The 19,108-nt window shown below is 56.3% G+C and overlaps 1 protein-coding gene across 2 annotated transcripts in view; it reads left to right on the top strand.

The window, feature by feature from the left end:
• Positions 1-19,108, top strand: part of LRRK1 (leucine rich repeat kinase 1) — a 55,143-nt gene that overhangs the window by 21,186 nt on the left and 14,849 nt on the right. For both annotated transcript variants that reach the window (XM_070400305.1, XM_070400304.1), the window contains 13 exons: positions 278-415; positions 1,045-1,157; positions 2,140-2,216; positions 5,863-5,992; positions 7,062-7,174; positions 8,307-8,521; positions 10,915-11,079; positions 12,304-12,476; positions 12,971-13,091; positions 13,265-13,424; positions 14,500-14,776; positions 16,455-16,626; positions 17,631-17,794. In XM_070400305.1, coding sequence (XP_070256406.1) covers positions 278-415; positions 1,045-1,157; positions 2,140-2,216; positions 5,863-5,992; positions 7,062-7,174; positions 8,307-8,521; positions 10,915-11,079; positions 12,304-12,476; positions 12,971-13,091; positions 13,265-13,424; positions 14,500-14,776; positions 16,455-16,626; positions 17,631-17,794 — 2,018 coding nt within the window. The remainder of the gene's footprint in view (positions 1-277; positions 416-1,044; positions 1,158-2,139; positions 2,217-5,862; positions 5,993-7,061; positions 7,175-8,306; positions 8,522-10,914; positions 11,080-12,303; positions 12,477-12,970; positions 13,092-13,264; positions 13,425-14,499; positions 14,777-16,454; positions 16,627-17,630; positions 17,795-19,108) is intronic.

The raw sequence follows: 19,108 nt of genomic DNA on the forward strand, positions 1-19,108 counted from the left end.
CAAATTCAGCCCTGGACAGTGTGGTGCAGTGGTTAGAGCGCCGCCCGGCGCACCCAAGGGTGGTATGTGCGTTTCCCGGTCAAGGTCACGTGCCTGGGTTGCAGGTTCGATCCCCAGCCCCAGTCTGGGTGGGTGGGGAGGCAACCAATCGATGTGTCTCTCTCACATCTCTCTCTCTCTCTCTCTCTCTCACCCTTCCCACTTCCCATTCTCTCTAAAAATCCATGGGGGAAAAAATAGCTAATTCCTGTCTTTCTCTTTCTCGGCAAACGGCTAGAAATGCTGCAAAGCATCCCAGAATGCCCTGGAGTGTCTGCCAGACAGAATGGCCGTGTTCTGGAAAAACCACCTGAGAGACGTGGATTTCTCCGAAAACGCCCTCAGAGACGTCCCCCTGGGCCTCTTCCAGCTCGACGTGAGTCCCGCGCCCCTCCCTGCCTCCCTCGCAGCGTCTGTGGGAAAACCACCCCGTTCGCTTCTCCCGCGGTTCCGAGGCACAAGGGGTGAAGGGAAGTTAAACACCTGTCCCCTGGCCGGCGTGGCTCAGGGGTGGAGCATCGACTTATGAACCAGGAGGTCACGGTTCGATTCTGGGTCAGGGCACATGCCCGGGTTGTGGGCTCCATCCCTGGCCGGGCTAATTTCCTGCATCTTAGGACAACTCTCCAGCCCACACTATGGAATCTCGGTCAAGGTACATCGGTCATGACCTATGGCTGCCCTTGGCCGGGGAACTGACTTCTCTCTTCTGCTCTCCCTCCCTTTAGCATTTTTTAAAAAGATACATATGTTTATTGGTTTCAGAGAAGAAGGGAGAGAGAGAGAGAGAGAGCGCGAAACATCAATGAGGAGAGAGAATCATGGATCGGCTGCCTCCTGCACGCCCCCTGCTGGGGATCGAGGGTACAACCCGGACATGTGCCCTGACTGGGGATCCAGCCGGGACCTCCTGGTTCTTCGGTTGATGCTCAACCACTGAGCCAGGCCGGCCGGGCTCCCTTTGGCGGGTAACGGCGCCGTTGACTCCCTCCCTCTCTGCCCCAGGCCCTGGTGTCCTTGAAGTTGCAGGGCAACCAGCTGGTGGCCGTGCCCCCTCCGGAGAAGTGGACCTGCACTCAGCTGAAGACGCTGGATCTCTCCAGAAACCACTTTGGCAAGTAAGCGAGTCTCTGTCCCACAGGTTCTGAGTCCCGTGTGACCCCGCCCAGCAGCCCCTCAGGGTGGGTCTCTCTTCCTTGGTCAGTGGCCATCACGAAGCGACCCAGGCTTCGGGCTTAAACAGCGCACATTTGCCCAGCCGGCGGGGCTCAGGGGTTGAGCGTCGACCTAGGAACCAGGAGGTCACGGTTCGATTCCCGGTCAGGGCACATGCCCGGGTTGCGGGCTCCATCCCCAGTAGGGGGCGTGCAGAAGGCAGACAATCCATGATTCTCTCTCATCATCGATGTTTCTCTCTGTCTCCCCCTCTCCCTTCCTCTCTCTGAAATCAATAAAAACATATTTTAAAATAAACGAATAAATAAAATGAATAAAGCAAAAAACATTTTTTAACGTTTTTGCCCATTGCTAAGCAATATGTATATAGAATGATTTTTAGAGAGAGGAGGAGGAGGAGGAGAGAGAGAGGAACATTGATGTGAGAGAGATTGAATAAAAAGCTGAAAATCTCCCAGCTGGTGTGGCTCAGTGGCTGAGCATTGACCTAGGAGCCAGGAGGTCACCCGCCGGTTTGATTCCTGGCCGGGCATATGCCCGACACGTTTTAAAATAAATAAGAACGTAGTTTTGAAAATATACGGAAATTCAACAGAACGTACACCCTGGAGAGAGTATCCGTGGTGAGATTCACATTCCTGCCGGCCCGCCCCCGCTCACACCTGCCTGCAGGGGAAAAGCTGGGACCAGAAACCCAGAGTCGGCAGGCGTTGGGTCACCTTCTGCAGCCGTTTCTGTCCCCAAAGACTCAAACGTGCGCAGCACCGGCGTCCTTCGCAGGCCGGGGGCACAGGGATCTCAGTGGAACTCTCTCCCTTCTCTCTGCAGGCTTGGGCATCACAGAGTCCCGGCCCCAATAGTAAGGTCTTTGTCCCGCTTTCCTCAAATCTTGACTCTTATTTTTTTTCCTTCTCCTCCCCACAGAAATGAAGATGGACTGAAAACAAAGCGCATTTCCTTCTTCACCACCAGGGGGCGCCAGCGGTCAGGGACTGAGACAGGTGTGTGTGTGTAGGTACTGGTGATGAGGATGCTCGGCGAGTGGTACCCTGCTTTCTCCCCCTCCCCCACCCCATCCCCCTTCCCCGCTCCCGCAATGCCCTGTGGGAATGCCAGGGATGTCCACGTTGGGCTGAAAAGCCTGGAAGTGAACAGTGGCCATTGCTTGTGGGACACGTGAGGCCTGAAATTATCCTGCAGCCCCTCCCTTGTTTGCTACGTGGTAAGACTTGTAGCTGCTCTGTGTGGGTGGGCTGCTGCCTGCGAGCACTGCCTTAGATGCACTCAATATATTAGTCTTTCTTTTTTGTTAACATTTTTATTGATTTCAGAGAGGGAGTGAGAGAGAGAGAGAAACATCAGTGATGAGAGAGGATCATGGATCGGCTGCCTCCTGCACGCCCCCTACTGGGGACGGAGCCCGCAACCCGGGCATGTGCCCTGACCGGGAATCGAACCGTGACCTCCTGGTTCATGGGTCGACGCTCAGCCACTGGGCCACGCCGGCCGGGCCACTGTGTCATTCTTACGGCCACGCTGTGGTGTCTTGTGGAATCTACACGCCAACACGGCCACCCTCGGTCCCCTAGGTTACCCTGGCCAGGCTGGCATCCCACAGGGAGTTAGGGTCCTTTCCCCCCGAACTCACCAGAGACAGAACTGTTTCGCTAGAATGTTCGTGCTGGTCACACGACAAAACCCGTCCAGTGGAGTCTATTTCTAGGAAAACCAATTCTTGTTCATTCTCTTCTGTGCGGTGAGGTGGGGAGGCATAAGGGGGTGGGGGCGGAGTGTATGTAGGTACACCAGCCTTGCTTTTTTAAAAAAATATGTTTTTATTGATTACGAAGAGATGAAGGGAGAGGGAGAGGGGGATGGAAACATCTGGTAAGTTGAGGCCCTCATCGGGGTGAACAGAAAGAGGCCCACCCTAGCCGGTGTGGCTCAGTGGATAGAACATTAGCCTGTGGACTGAAGGGTCCTGGATTCGATTCCGGTCAAGGGCACGTACCTCGGCTGCAGGCTTAACCTGGTTGGGGCGTGTGCGGGAGCCAACCAGTTGATGTGTCTCTCTCACAGCGATGTTTCTCTCTCTCTCTTTCTCTCTCTCTCTTCCCCCCCTCCCTTCCACTCTCTCTAAAAATCAATGGAAATATATCCTCGGGTGAGGGTTAACAAAGTTAAAAAAAAGAAGCGCACGGCACACCTCTTCCCTTGGTGCTGTTATGCTCTCGGGGCTGTTGGTCCTCGGGGAAGGAATGAGCCATAAAAGATAACTTGTTTGCAGAAGGATAGTAAAATTCCAAGTGAATTCACGCGCGCTCAAGCAGTCATATTTGTGCAGCGGCCTCGTCCAAAAATAATTTGGAACGGCTGATTTTCCGGTAACAGGCAGACGCTCGGAGTCATAAATAACTTCGGGATAAAGCCTTGCCGTTCATAAGCCCCGCGAGCTGTGCTCCCCCCACCACCCCACCCAGCCCGGTCTTCAGTTTCCGGGCCGGGCCGGGCGGCCCGGGACAGGTGCCGCCTCCGTCTGGAGCGAAGGCCCTTCTCCGCCCGTCTGTTCCTCAAAGAGGCTTCGTAAACACCAGGGCGGAACGGTAACGTTGGAAGGCGCCCCGGCCAACACTCAGATGCGTTTCCCCGCGGAGAAAGGCAGGCCTTCTTCTTCGTGAGGGTCTTCGGGGTGAAGGAGGGCAGGCTGAGGGTGATCGTTCTTTTTCATCAAAGGAAAAAAAAGACTCTTTAAAAAATATATATATATATATATGCATATATAATTTTATTGATTTCAAAGTAGAAAGGAGAGGGAGAGAGAGAGAAAACATCAATGATGAGATGAGAGAGAATCATGGATCGGCTGCCTCCTGCACGCCCCCTCCTGGGGATCGAGCCCACAACCCGGGCCTGTGCCCTGACCGGGAATCGAACGCTGACCTCCTGGTTCAAAGGTCGATCGATGCTAACCACTGAGCCACAGCCTTTCTTCTTCGTGATGGTCTTGGGGGTGAGTGAGGGCAGGCTAAAGGTGGTCATTCTTTTTCATTGAAGAAAAAAGAAAGAAAGGGTTTTGGGGGTTTTTTGTTAATCCTCACGTGAGGACATTTTTTCATTGATTTTTAGAGAGAGTAGAAGGCGGGGGAGACAGAGAGAGAGAAACAGTGATGTGAGAGAGACGCATCCACTGGTTGCCTCCCCCACACACCCCAGGCAGTACGTGTCCTTGGCTGGAATCGAACCCAGGACCCTTCATTCCGTGGGTGGACGCTGTGTCCAATGAGCCAAACCAGCTCCAGGGCGATCATTCTTTCTAATTAAAAAAAAAGAAAAAAGGCTTGCCCTGGCCGGTGTGGCTCAGTGGATAGAGCGTCAGCCTGGGGACTGAAGGGTCTCAGGTTCGATTCCGGTCAAGGGCATGTACCTTGGTTGCAGGCACATCCCCAGTAGGGAGTGTGCAGGAGGCAGCTGATCGATGCTTCTCTCTCATCGATGTTTCTAACTCTCTATCCCTCCCCCTTCCTCTCTGTAAAAAATCAATAAAATAAAGAAAAGATTGCCTTTAAAAAAAAAAGGCTTTTTGCACATTTTCGTATGCAACAGGGTAGTCCCGTACCAAGCCATCTCTATGTCAGTTGCATGCGTGTTCCCATAGGGGGCGCTGCACGGCGCCCCCATTCAACACTGTCGCTAACCAGGCGGCCTTCCGGGCACCGGTTTGGGTATTCCGCTATCGTCTCCCCCGGAGCAGTCTCAGAAGCCAGGTTACCCTGTTCCCACTGACTCTCCAGCTCCGTGTGTGGGAAAAGCCAGAGTTGGGGGGCGGATGGAGAGGGGGATGCTGAGATGAGGGCAAGGGAGCATCCTTTCAGCCCAACAAGAGGGTCTGGCTTCTCCCTCTCGCTCGTCTGGCAGAGACCCAGGCAGCAGGGCTTTGGGCAGCGGCTTCAGCTTGAAAACTCTGAGCTGAAAGGGACCCTCCGGGGCAGGCACCCCCCTCCCGCCCCCGCCGCCCTGGCCTCAGGAGGGAGGGTAAGGCGTTTCAGAGATCCTGCCGAAACCCAGGCCGCTGACTCCCATCAGTGTGGGTTTCCAGGCCCGGAGCCAGGTTCTCTCCACTCACACGCTCCAGACCCTGAAGACACAGGTCGGATGTGACTGTCATGCTGATCGCGTCATTACTGGATGAATGAAATCGCTTAAATGTGAGAGAGTTGGCTTGTGGGGTTTTGTTTGTTTGTTTGTGATAAATGTATTCTTATTGATTTCAGAGAGGAAGGGAGAGGGGGAGAGAGAGAAACATCCATGATGAGAGAGAATCATGGATCAGCTGCCTCCTGCACGCCCCCTACTGGGGATGGAGCCTGAAACCCGGGCATGTGCCCTTGACTGGAATTGAACCCGGGACCCTTCAGTCCGCGGGCTGATGCTCTATCCACTGAGCCACACCGGCCAGGGCCTTGTTCCCCCATCTTGGCCGCATCTCCAAGGCCACCTGGTGGACGACACACTAGAATTAGCATCCCTGGGCCGGCGGCAGGAGTGTCGTACTCTGAGCTGGGGCCAGTTCACCCCCGCGTGGCGCCCGGGCCGGGATGGTCCCGGGTCCATCTCAGACGCGCCCTCCGCTCTCCCGTGTCTCCGCAGCGTGCCCGCTGGACTTCCCGGCCTTCCTCAGCGAGTCCCTGGAGGTCCTCTGCCTGAACGACAACCACCTGGACGCGGTGCCCCCCTCGGTGTGCCTGCTGAAGAGCCTGTCGGAACTCTACCTGGGAAAGTAAGTGCGCGGCCCCGGGAGGCAGAGGCAGAGCGTCCGTCCGTCCGTCCGTCCATCCGTCATCCACCTGCAGACACCGCCAGGGGGTGGGGGGATGTCAGGAAGGGGACTTAGTCAAGGACCAGCGGGAGGGGACGCAGAGGGTAGGGATGCAATGCGGCCGCCTCGGCGACTCTGCTCAGTTATAAAGAGAAGAACTGCCCGGCTGGTGTGGCCCAGTGGTTGAGCGTCAACCTATGAACCAAGAGGTCAGGGTTCGATTCCCGGTCAGGGCACAGGCCCGGGTGCGGGCTCGATCCCCAGTAAGGGGCGTGCAGGAGGCAGCCGATCAGTGATTCTCATCATTGATGTTTCTATCTCTCCCTTCCTCTCTGAAATCAAGAAAAATATTTAAAATATATATATGGTGGGGGTTTTTTTTAAGAGAAGAACTATTCATTCATCCTTTCCTTTACTGAGCACCTACTGGCAGGCACTGCCCCGGGGTTCAGACAGTGTGAAAATCTCCATGAAAATATTAAATGATTCAAGTTGCTCTGCCTTTTTGAGAAGAAGTAGTGATTGAGCATCTCTTATTTTTAATATCTTTTTATTGATGTCAGAGAGGAAGGGAGAGGGGGAGAGGAGAGAGAGAGAGAAACATCCATGATGAGAGAAAATCATGGATCGGCCGCCTCCTGCATGCCCCACACTGGGGATCCAGCTCGCATCCCGGGCCTGTGCCCCGACCAGGAATCGAACCAGTGACCTCCTGATTCCTAGGTCGACGCTCAACCACTGAGCCACACCCTCAGGCCGTGATTGATCATCTTTAAGGTAGTGACCAGACGAGAAAGTCGGGGGAGGAGGCCCAGTACTAAGCCACAGGGATGTGCAGAAGGCAGGGCTGCCCTTCCCACCCCCCCTGCCTTTCCAGGGAGAACGGCTTTGGGATGAGGGTTTCAGTGGGATGCTCAAACTAGGGGCCCACGATGTTGGGCTCGGGGTGCAGGCTCTCGGTGGCCTCTGCGGGCCTCTGAGGCTGACCGGCTGCTGCATGTGCGTGTGCGTGTGCGTGTCCCGTCCTCAGCAATCCAGGCCTGAGAGAGCTCCCTCCCGAGCTGGGGCAGCTGGGCAACCTCTGGCAGTTGGACATCGAAGACCTGAACATCAGCAATGTGCCTGCAGAGATCAGGAAAGAAGGTAAATCAACCGACGAAACAGAATAGATCCAGAGACATAGATAAAACCCATGGAACAGCCTACAGAACCTCAGAGTCTCTGAGAGGTGATGAGGGTGCGGGGAGGCAGGGGAGAGATTAACGGGGAACTTACATGCATACATGCATGGCCCACGGACACGGGCAAGAGTGTGGCCAAGGCTTGGGGGGGCAGGTGCAGGGAGGAGGGGGTGAATGAGGAGAAAAACACAATAACAACAACAACAAACAACAACAAAAGGGACATCTGTAACACTTTCAAAAAATTAATAAAAGTCGGGCCCAGCCGGTGTGGCTCAGTGGTTGAGCATTGATCTATGAACCCGGAGGTCACGGTTCGATTCCCGGGCAAGGGCACACGCCCGGGTTGTGGGCTCGATCCCCAGGAGGGGGGCGTGCAGGAGGATTAGGGTTAGCATTAGACATAGGGTCCGACGCTCTAGCCACTGAGCCAAACCGGCTAGGGCAGTGGTCGGCAAACCGCGGCTCTCGAGCCACATGCGGCTCTTTGGCCCCTTGAGTGTGGCTCTTCCACAAAATACCACGTGCGGGCGCACACGTACAGTGCGATTGAAACTTCGTGGCCCATGCGCAGAAGTCGGTTTTCGGAAAGGAGATAGACGAAACAAGTACACAAGACGAGTGTGGATGGGAGAGTTGGAAGGGGTCGACCTCAGCGAACGTACCTCCATCAGACTGAGGACGTTTTAAGCAAAGGCCGGCTTAGGAGCACCCTCATGAAGTAAATAACAATGTACCTACCTATATAGTTTAAGTTTAAAAAGTGCGGCTCTCAAAAGAAGTTTCGATCGTTGTACTGTTGATATTTGGCTCTGCTGACTAATGAGTTTGCCGACCACTGGGCTAGGGCTTCCATTGATTATTAGAGAGAGTGGAAGGGAAGGGGAGAGACAGAGAGAGAGAGAGGTATCGACGTGAGAGAGACACACCGATGGGTTGCCTCCCTCCCGCACAGGCCCCCGACCGGGGGTGGGCTAGGGATCGAGCCTGCAACCGGAGTCCGTGCCCTTGACTGGGAATCGAACCGGGGACCCTTCTGCCCGAGGGCCGGCGCCCTACCCACTGAGCCACACTGCCCTGTGCTCTGTGCCCAGGCCCCAAGGCCATGCTGTCCTACCTGCGCGCCCAGCTGCGGAAGGCGGAGAAGTGCAGGCTGATGAAGATGATCGTGGTGGGGCCCCCGCGCCAGGGCAAGTCCACGCTGCTGGAGATCCTGCAGACGGGGCGCGCCCCCCAGCCGGCGCACGGCGAGGCCACCATCCGGACCACCAAGTGGGAGCTGCAGCGGCCAGCATGCGCCAGAGCGAAGGTCAGGGACGGTCTGGGTGCAGAGGCTCCGAGGGAGGAAGGCGGCTTCCCGGGCTACCTCTCCCTCCTCCGCAGAGAGCCCGGGAGGCGCCCAGCCTGGGTCTGAGGCTCAGGACATGGGCAGGGCCTGCCCCCAGATGCTGTTCCCACCCAGCTCCGGCCGAGGGCAGCGAATTTCTTCCTTTTTCAATATATTTTTATTGATTTCAGAGAGGAAGGGAGAGAGAGAGAGAGAAACATCCATGATGAGAGAGAATCATGGACCGGCTGCCTCCTGCACGCCCCCTACTGGGGATCGAACCCGCAACCCCGGGCATGTGCCCTGACTGGGAATCGAACTGTGACCTCCTGGTTCATAGGTTCAGGCTCAACCACGGAGCCACGCCGGCCGGACAAGGGCAGGGAATTTCTTAAATGTGACCTTGAGGTTTCTCTGTTAGAACTAAGTTGAGCCTCCGGGCCATTGACTCTTAGTCCTGGCTGTCAGTCAGATTTCTTTGATGAGCTTTTATGTAAATTTTTTAAAATATGTTGTTATTGATTTCATAGAGAAAGGAAGGGAGAGCGAGAGAGAAACATCCATGATTCCCTCATCATGGATGTTTCTCTTTCTCCCTCTCCCGTCCTCTCTGAAATCAATAAATATTTTGTTTAAAAAAAAAAAAAAAGGCAAATTATTGCCCTAGCTGGTTTGGCTCAGTGGATAGTGTCAGCCTGGGGACTAAAGGGTCCCGGGTTCGATTCCCGGTCAGGGCACATGCCCGAGTTGTGGGCTCCATCCCCGGTGTGGGGCGTGCAGGAGGCAGCCGATCCATGATTCTCTCTCATCATGGATGTTTCTCTCTCTCTTTTCCTCTCCCTTCCTCCCTGAAATCAATAAAAATATATTTTAAAAATAAATAAAGAATAAAAAAGGCAAACTATTAAAACAGAGAAAGGACAGCCCCCTCGTCTCTGGCACGCAGAGCCCATCCCTCCGGCCAGTGGAGAACAGCTGGCTGCGTTCATCTTTCTCCAAAGGCAGGTCAGGGGGGGCCCCCCCCGGCTGCTTCGTGGGAAGGCGCTGGGCTCCAGAAAACCGCAGCCAGGGCTGCGCGGGCCAGACGCTGACCTCACAGCGCGATAGAGAAACCGCCGTGTACACAGCCCTTCCCAGCAGCCCAACAGGCAGCTTTTGTTTCCCTCCCGCGGCCGCCCCGGGCCCCTGCCTCCTGGGGGGGCGCCGCCCTCTGACCTACGTGACTGGGTCCGGAGGCCCCTCTCCTCCGCCTGGGCCTGGGCCTGGGCCTGGGTCTCGCTCGGGCGGAGGTGAAGCCGTCGTGTGACATCACCGCCCGGCTCCCAGCGGCAGACTGTCTCCCACCCGTCTGCAGCCCAGATGCAGGCCGGACAATGCCCCCCAATGTTCCGCAGACACAGGCGGACTCGGGGCTCAGGGCGCAGCCCCCTGCTCCGTCAGCGGGAGATAGAGGCCCCCCCTAAGTCCACCTCTACCCTCCCGCCCCCCGGGTCCCTTTCCCTCACTTGGGTTACGGTCTCTGAGCAGGAAGAGCGAGACCGGCAAAGCTTTCCATGGTCCGGCCTTTCGTTGTTTTTTGCTGATCTTCACCTGAGAACTTTGTTTTTTATTGGTTTCTTTCTTTTTTCTTTTGGTTAATGCTCACCTGAGGATATTTTTCCATTGATTTTTAGAGAGAGTGGAAGGGAGAGGAAGAGAGAGAGAGAGGGAGAGAGAAACATCCATGTGAGAGAGACTCATCAATTGTTTGCTTCCTGCACTTGCCCGGACCAGGGCCGGGGATCGAGCCTGCAACTGAGGTACATGCCCTTGACCGGAATCGAACCCGGGATCCTTCAGTCTGCAGGCCAGTGCAGGGAGAAGGATAGAAAGCTAGAAACATTGATGAGAGAGACATCGATCAGCTGCCTCCTGCACACCCCCCACTGGGGATGTGCCCACAACCAAGGTACATGCCCTTGACTGGAATCGAACCCGGGACCCTTCAGTCCACAGGCTGAGGCTCTATCCACTGAGCCAAACCGGTTAGGGCTCCATTCATTTTTTTAGAGAGAGAGTGGAAGGGAAGGAGGGAGGGAGAGAGAGAGAAACATTGATGTGAGAGAGATGCATCAATTGGCTGCCTCCGGCACACACCCAGACCAGGGCCGGGGATTGGACCTGCCACCCAGGCACATGTCCTTGACCGGGAATCGAACCCGAGACCCTTGGTGTGCGGGGCGATGCTCTAACCACTGAGCCACGCCGGCCGGGCTGCCGTGCCTGGTTTGGGCCCTAAAACGCAGTGTTCCACGCGATGGGCTGTCTGGGTCTGGCCGCCTGGGACCCAGGTGTGTAATATGCCCCTCCCTGGCCCCGCCTTGTTGCTCAAGTAGGTTGAGTCCATCGAGTTCAGCGTCTGGGACATCGGCGGCCCGGCCAGCATGGCCACAGTCAACCAGTGCTTCTTCACCGACAAGGCCCTGTACGTGGTGGTGTGGAACCTGGCGCTGGGGGAGGAGGCCGTGGCCAGCCTGCAGTTCTGGCTGCTCAACATCGAGGTGAGAAACCCGGCCCGTCGGTCCACGGTCCTCGGACAGCCCAGGGCCCGGCCGCTTCGCTAGAGCGCCCCCCTTTGACAGAGAAGGGAAAAAAGGAGAAGAAATGGTCAGGAAGAAGCGCTTGGCATCTTTTTCGTTGTTGTTAATCCTCAGCTGAGGGTATTTTTCCCATTGATTTTTAGAGAGAGTGGAAGGGACGGAGGGAGGGGGAGAGAGAAATTTCTATGTGAAAGAGACACATCATTTGGTTGCCTCCAGCATGATCCCGGACAGGGGCCAGGGCATCGAACCTGCAACCTAGGCGTGTGCCCTTAGCCAGGAATCAAACCACAACCCTTCAGTGTGTGTGGGCCGACGCTCTAACCACTGAACAACTCGCCAGGGCTCTTGTCATTTCCTTTTACCTTAATTTAGTGTTTTTTTCGTTGTTGTTGTTTGTTTTTTGTTAATCCTCACCTGAGGATATCTTTCCATTGATTTTTTTAAAAATATATTTTATTGATTTTTTTACAGAGAGGAAGGTAGAGGGATAGAGAGTTAGAAACATCGATGAGAGAGAAACATCCATCAGCTGCCTCCTGCACACCCCCTACTGGGGATGTGCCCGCAACCCAGGTACATGGCCTTGACCTGGGACCCTTCAGTCTGCAGGCTGACGCTCTATCCACTGAGCCAAACCGGTTAGGGCTCCATTGATCTTTTTTAGAGAGAGTAGAAGGGAGGGAGGGAGGGAGAGAGAGAAACATCGATGTGAGTGAGACACATCGATTGATTGCCTCCCGTGGCTGAGGTACGTGCCCTTGACTGGAATCAAACCCGAGACCCTTCCATCCAGGGGCCGACGCTCTCTCCACTGAGCCAAACTCGCTAGGGCCCTTCTCCCCCTCATTTAAGAGCCCCCCACTATTGGGTAAAAGGCGACAGGGCTCCCCTCTCAGGTGGAAAGGTGACAGGGCCCGTATGCAGCTGCACTGTCTGACGAGACCAGAAACCCAGCCCCTGGGGAAGTCCCGGGGGGCCCCAGGCACCCCTCCTTCTGTGCCTGACAGCCCCTGGGGGTTTACAGACAGGAATGTAGTGGCGGCCCTGGGTGAGTGACAGGCTCAGGGCCACAGGGGTCCAGGCGGGCGCACCTGCGCACCTGGCAGGGGGCTCCCCTCCCCGATGCAGGCGAAGGGGGCAGGTGCTCAGCCCAGCCCGGGGCCGGGGGGTCCTCTGTCGCAGGCCAAGGCCCCGAACGCCGTGGTGCTGGTGGTGGGAACCCACCTGGACTTGATCGAAAGCAAGTTCCGCGTGGAGAGGATCGCGACGCTGCGGGCCTACGTGCTGGCGCTCTGCCGCTCCCCCTCGGGGTCCCGGGCCACGGGCTTCCCGGACATCACCTTCAAGCACTTACAGTGAGTGTCCCAGGCCTTCCTGCTCCCTCTGACCTCACCTGTGGCTGTGGCTGCTGGTCCCTGTCTTGTCCACCTTCCCTGCAGTACCTGGGATCTGCCTGCAGGGGGCGCCGAACCAAGGGCTGGGCTCCTCTGGGGCATCTTCTGGCTTGAAGGGTTGCAGACATGGCCCTAGGGAGGGTGAGGAGCCGCGAGAGGTGTGGCAGGACAAGGCCTGGCCACACCCTCTCTGTGCGTCCTTCCTGGGTCACCCCACCAGCCCTGTGGCCAGTGCTGAGCCTGCACGGCCCATCCCATGTGGTTGAGCATGGAGCTAGGAACCAGGGGGTCACGGTTCGATTCCCGGTCAGGGCACTTGCCCGGGTTGTGGGCTCGATCCCCAGTAGAGGGCGTGGAGGAGGCAGCTGATCAGTGATTCTCTCTCATCATGGGTGTTTCTCCCTCCCTCTCCCTTCCTCTCTGACATCAATAAACAATACATTTCGCTCTCACAGCGAGATTTCCTGCAAGACCCTGGAGGGCCTGGAGGGGCTGCGGCAGCTGATTTTCCACGTCACGTGCAGCATGAGGGACGTGGGCAGCACCATCGGCTGCCAGCGGCTGGTGGGGAGGCTGGTGGGTACCGCAGGCTCCCTGGTCCCAGTGCAGGCAGCTTCTGGGGGGAAAGTGAGGGATGTGCAGTGAGGCCTCCCACCTGCTCAGGGCGCAGGAGGGCAGCGGGCAGGCCGGGCGGGCTGGCCCCGTGGGATGGGAGGGCTCAGGCCTGCCCACCTGCCCACCTGCCCCAGGTGCCCAGGAGCTACCTGAGCCTCCAGGAGGCCGTGCTGGCGGAGCATCAGCGCCGCAGCCTGAGCGACGACGTGCAGTACCTGACGGACAGGCAGCTGGAGCAGCTGGTGGAGCAGACGCCCGGCAACGACATCAGCGACTACGAGGACCTGCAGTCCGGTGGGTGGGCCGCGGGCAGGGAGGGGGACAGAGAGGGAGGGTCGAGGGCACAGGGAGCCTGGAGAAGGCTCGCCGCTCTGCGCCTGTCTGCAGAGGACCGACCGCAGGTGCACTGCGGGGATTGAGTTTGGGGTCACAAATTGACTTTTTAAAAATATGTCTCTATTTTTTTTAATTTCTTTTTCAAGTATATTTTATTGATTTTTTACAGAGAGGAAGGGAGAGGAATAGAGAGTTAGAAACATCGATGAGAGAGAAACATCGATCAGCTGCCTCCTGCACACTCCCTACTGGGGATGTGCCTGCAACCAAGGTACATGCCCTTGAGCGGAATCGAACCTGGGACCCTTGAGTCTGCAGGCTGACGCTCTATCCACTGAGCCAAACCAGTCAGGGCAAAAATATGTCTCTATTGATTTCACACAGAGGAAGGGAGAGAGAGAAACATCAATGATGAGAGAAAATCATGGATGGGCTGCCTCCTGCACGCCCCCTACTGGGGATCAAGCCCACAACCCAGGCATGTGCCCTGACTGGGAATTGACCCATGACCTCCTGTTTCATACGTGGATGCTCAACCACTGAGCCACACCAGCCAGGCCACCAATCAATTTTAATGAACACACGAATTTGCAAAGATTGAATCTGGCCCCTAGCCAGTTTGCCTCAGTGGATAGAGCATAAGCCCGTAGACTGAAAGGTCCCGGGTTCGATTCCCAGTCAGGGCACATGCCCGGGTTGCAGGCTCGATCCCCAGTAGGGGGCGTGCAAGAGGCAGCCGATCCATGGTTCTCTTCATCGTTGATGTTTCTGTGTCTCTCTCCCTCTCCTTTCCTCTCTGAAATCAATAGAAATAAATTAAAATTTAAAAAAGACAGAATCTGGAAAAAACAGGAATCGGTCGTTTCAGCGTATAGGCAGCTGTCACGGGGCGGGCGGCCCACCGACCAGAAGGGCCCACGTGTTGGCTGCTTCCTCGGAGGAACGTGTGCCCTGGCCCCCCCGGGCAGTCGGTCACCCCGAGTCCCCTCTGCGCCCTGTCTGATGCCTCCCCCTCCCCCCCTACTGTACGCAGCCATCAGCTTCCTCATCGAAACCGGCGCGCTGCTGCACTTCCCGGACACCAGCCACGGCCTGCGGAACCTCTACTTCCTGGACCCCATCTGGCTGTCCGAGTGCCTGCAGCGCATCTTCAACATCAAAGGCTCCCGCTCCGTGGCCAAGAACGGGGTGATCCGGGCGGAGGACCTGCGCCTGCTGCTGGTGGGGACCGGCTTCACGCAGCAGACGGAGGAGCAGTACTTCCAGTTCCTGGCCAAATTCGAGATCGCCCTGCCCGTGGCCAACGACAGGTGCGTCCGCCGGCCGGGCTGTGCGGGCGGCTCCCGGGAGGGAGGGGTCGGGGGCCAAGGCCGCTGGGGCCTCGAACCGGGTTTCTCCAAAAAATGGGCCGTGGTGACCTCCGGTCCGTTCGGCTGGCTGTTTCTTTCCATGTTATTTTGTTGTTGTGAATCCTCACCTGAGGATATTTTTTCATTGATTTTTAGAGAGAGGGAAAGACAGAAAGAAATATTAATGTGAGAGAAACACATTGATGGGTTGCCTCCTGCTCATGCCCCGCCCGACCAGGGCCTGGGCCGGGGAGGAGCCTGCAACTGAGGTATGTGCCCTTGATTGGAATCGAACCCGGGACCCTTCAGTCTGCAGACCAACCCTCTGTCCACTGAGCAAAACTGGCTAGGGCTCAATAAAAACTTCTAAATGTATGTAAAGATAATAAAAAGAAAAAAAGAAAGAAAAAGAAATACATATATATAAAAGTAAATGTTAAAAAAATGAAAGCAACGAATGTATGTGAATCTGAAGATTGCATTTAAAAAAAGAAAGAGACACGCCCAAGGCTCGGCCGGAGCCTGCTCCTCGGGGCCACTCTCGGGGGGACCTCCCACCTCCAGCTGTTTGCAAGCGACTGCGGCCAAGAACAGCTGAGCGACGTGGTGATGCAGCGCTTTTCTGCGGAGCGAGAGCGCGGGCACCCAACAGCCCTCTTTTGCACAAACAGCCTCCTCTGGCTTTAACGGCGCGGCCGGGCCGTCTCCGTTTGCCAAGAGCAATAAACAGCGGGGAGGCCGGCGGACGCTCTGGCCCGACATGGGCACTGTCCTCGGACCGTGCAGCTGTGTTTGTTTTTCCTCGGCCGCGTCCCGAGTTCATTGTGAGCGGTTCCCCCGGCCCGGCCCGGCCCCGTGTGCAGGGCAGCCCCATCACGGCGGCCATGTGCTGTCTGGCGCGTTTAGGACCACGGGTGGTTTCGGGTCTTTTGCCAGCCGTGGTCCCGCCTCTGTCTTGGCGACCGCGCTAAATACATTCACCGTGCCCATCCTCCTGTTCTCTTGGAGCATGTATTCTTTTAAAAACATCTGTGTTTGTGTGGGGTTTTTTTTTTATTGATTTCAGAGAGGAAGGGAGTGAGAGGGAGAGAGAAACATCAATGATGAGAGGGAATCATGGATCGGCTGCCTCCTGCACGCCCCCCACACTGGGGGTCGAGGGTGCCACACGGGCATGTGCCCGACTGGGAATCAAACTGTGACCTCCTGGTTCCTGGGTCGATGCTCAACCACTGAGCCACACCAGCCCTTGGGGGCACATTGGAGCACTTATTCCTAACATGTAAACTGCTCTCTTTCTAAAAATAAAATTCCAAGGCCTTAGAAAGAAGGCCCCTTTCTAACGGGGTCAGGGCCCCGCCGCAGAACTGGGTCTGAGGGCTCACAGCGCTCTTTATTTATTTATTTATTTATTTTGGGGATATTTTTATTGATTTATAGTGATGGGATGCTTTTCTCATTTTTAGAGAGGGTGGGAGGGAGAGGGAAAGGCAGAGAGGGAGAGAAACATCGATGTGAGAGAGACACACCGAGGGGTTGCCTCCCGCACGTGCCCCGAGCAGGGCCGGGGATCGAGCCTTGACCGGGAATCGAACCCGGGACCCTTCGAAGGCTCACAGAGCCCCTCGGTGCGTTTCAGCTACCTCCTGCCGCACCTCCTCCCGTCCAAGCCCGGCCTGGACACCCATAGCATGCGGTACCCCACGGCCAACACCATCCAGAGGGTGTTCAAGATGAGCTTCGTGCCCGTCGGCTTCTGGCAGAGGTTCATAGCGCGGATGCTGATCAGCTTGGCGGAGATGGACCTCCAGGTAGCGGGGGTTTCTCCGTGGGGGCGGGGGAGGGGAGGATGCAGGTAAGGCACCCGCCACCCGGCCCTCACGGGAGAGAGAGGCCCTTGGCTGGAAGGGTTTGACCAAAAACCGTTTTCCTGCCCGGCCGGCGTGGCTCGGTGGTTGAGCGTCGACCTATGAACCAGGAGGTCACGGTTCAGTGTCAGCGCACGTGCCCGGGTTGCAGGCTCGATCCCCAGAAGGGGGCGTGCAGGAGGCAGCCGATCCATGATTTGCTCTCATCATGGATGTTTCTATCTCCCTCTCCCTCTTCGTTCCTCTCTGACATCAATAAAAATATATTTTTTTTAAAAAAAGGAAAAGAAACCATTCTTTCCTCAGCATCACAGTCCAGGAGAGAAAGCTTATGCCGTGATCGGGGAATCGAACCGTGACCTCCTGGTTCATAGGTTGACACTCAACCACTGAGCCACGCCTGGCGGGCTGTATTTCCCTCATTTCTTCATATACATTTTTGCTTGTAAAATCAGGGAGGGACAGACTTGAACGATCTCTGGGGGAAGAGCCCACAACCCAGGCATGTATTCGCAGGATGCCCTAGAGCAGTGATGGCAAACCTATGACACGTGTGTCAGAGGTGACCCGCGAACTCATTTTTTTGGTTGATTTTTCTTTGTTAAATGGCATTTAAATAGATAAAATAAATATCAAAAATATAAGTCTTTGTTTGACTATGGTTGCAAAGATCAAAAAATTTCTCTAGGTGACACGGCACCAGAGTGAAGTTAGGGTTTTTCAAAATGCTGACACGCCGAGCTCCAAAGGTTCGCCATCACTGGCCTAGAGGCCCCTTCCCCTCACGCAGACGTTCCCTGGGCAGCTGGATGGGCGGGGTGGGAGGACGGGGTGCGGGAGGCCAGGCTCGGTTGTCATGATGGGGCCCAGCTGCCGGCTGCGGAGCTCTGCTCACGCCTGGCGAGGAGCTCGGGGTCCCGACGCAGGGCCTGCCTCTGTCCCGGCAGCTGTTCGAGACCAAGAAGAACAGCAAGAGCCGCCACAGGAAGGTCACCATCTACAGCTTTGCGGGGAATCAGAGGAACCGCTGCAGCACCTTCCGAGTGAAGAGGAACCAGACCATCTACTGGCAGGAAGGCCTCCTGGTCACGTTCGATGGGGGCTACCTCAGGTGGGTACACTGGACGGGGCCTCCCCCGGGGGACGGGGGGAAGGTGGGACCGGCCACCGGGTGTCCAGCTCTGCTCCCGAGAGCGGCTCACGACGGCAGCTTGTGAGAGATGGGGTGCCCGGGCGCCCACGGTTTGGGGAACACTGGGAGGATGGCGCACTCGGGTAGGGCGTGGGAGCGCCGAGCTTTGCCCACGTGCCTTGCTCTCTGCATCGCCTGCCTGTGGCCGCTCCTGTGGACGAGCCTTTTATAATAACCGGTGCTCTCGTTCCTACACTTGTCAACTGTCCCCGGCATCCTTCTGCCAGGAAAAGAGGACGTTCCGTGGAATTTATTAGATCAGGGAGAAAAGATGGCCCAGGACGCCACTATTTTAATGGAAGCACTTACACCCTGGCCGGTGTGGCTCAGTGGATAGAGCGTCGGCCCGAGGACTGAGGGGTCCCGGGTTCGATTCCGCTCAAGGGCACCTACCTCCGTTGCAGGATCGATCCGATCGCCCTGGTCTGGAAGGCACCCGATCGGTGTGTCTCTCTCCCATTGATGTTTCTCTCCCTGTGTCTCTCTCCTTCCCGTCCACTATCTCTATAAATCAATGGAAAAATATCCTCAGGAGAGAATTGACCAAAAAAAATAAATTAAATAAAGGAAGAACTTACTGCTATGCTGGAGGAAGTTCCTCGCAAAGAAAAGTGGGAGGAAGAGAGAGAGAGAGAGAGAAACATCAATGATGAGAGGGAGTCATGGATCGGCTGCCTCCTGCACGCCCCACACTGGGGATGGAGCCTGCAATCCAGGCATCTGCCCTGACTGGGAATCGAACCGTGACCTCCTGGTTCATAGGTCAATACTCAACCACTGAGCCACGCCAGCCAGGCTTGTCTACAATATTTACAATGAATTTTTCGAAATATTCTTCAGTGAGAAAAGAAGGGAGTAGGGGAAGGTGACTTCCTTCAAGGGCCTGATCTGGCCCATTCTCAGTGCCTGCTGCTCTCATGGCGATGTTTCTAATTCAGGGTCACGGTGGCCTCTTGGCCGATGAGAATGCCGTGGTCCCGAGAAGAAAGAACGTTCCCAGGTCGCACCTGAGGGCCGGGTCCCAGCCTGCGCATCCCTTGCTGCAAAGCCCTCAGGATGTCCAGGTCCCCATGTCGGGGGCCGTATGGGGACAAGGCAGGGCCATGCACACAAATGCACAAATGCAGGATCCACCCCCCCCCCACCCGCCAACCCCAGATAGTCCTGCCTGGGCACAGGGAGCCTGGGGGCCCCTGGGGGTCGGTCCTCACCCCAGGGGCAAAGAGATGTCCC

Source organism: Myotis yumanensis, unplaced genomic scaffold, assembly GCF_028538775.1.
Source record: "Myotis yumanensis isolate MYYU_CA2020_CCGP unplaced genomic scaffold, mMyoYum1.0.hap1 SCAF_20, whole genome shotgun sequence".
Lineage (NCBI taxonomy): Eukaryota > Metazoa > Chordata > Mammalia > Chiroptera > Vespertilionidae > Myotis > Myotis yumanensis.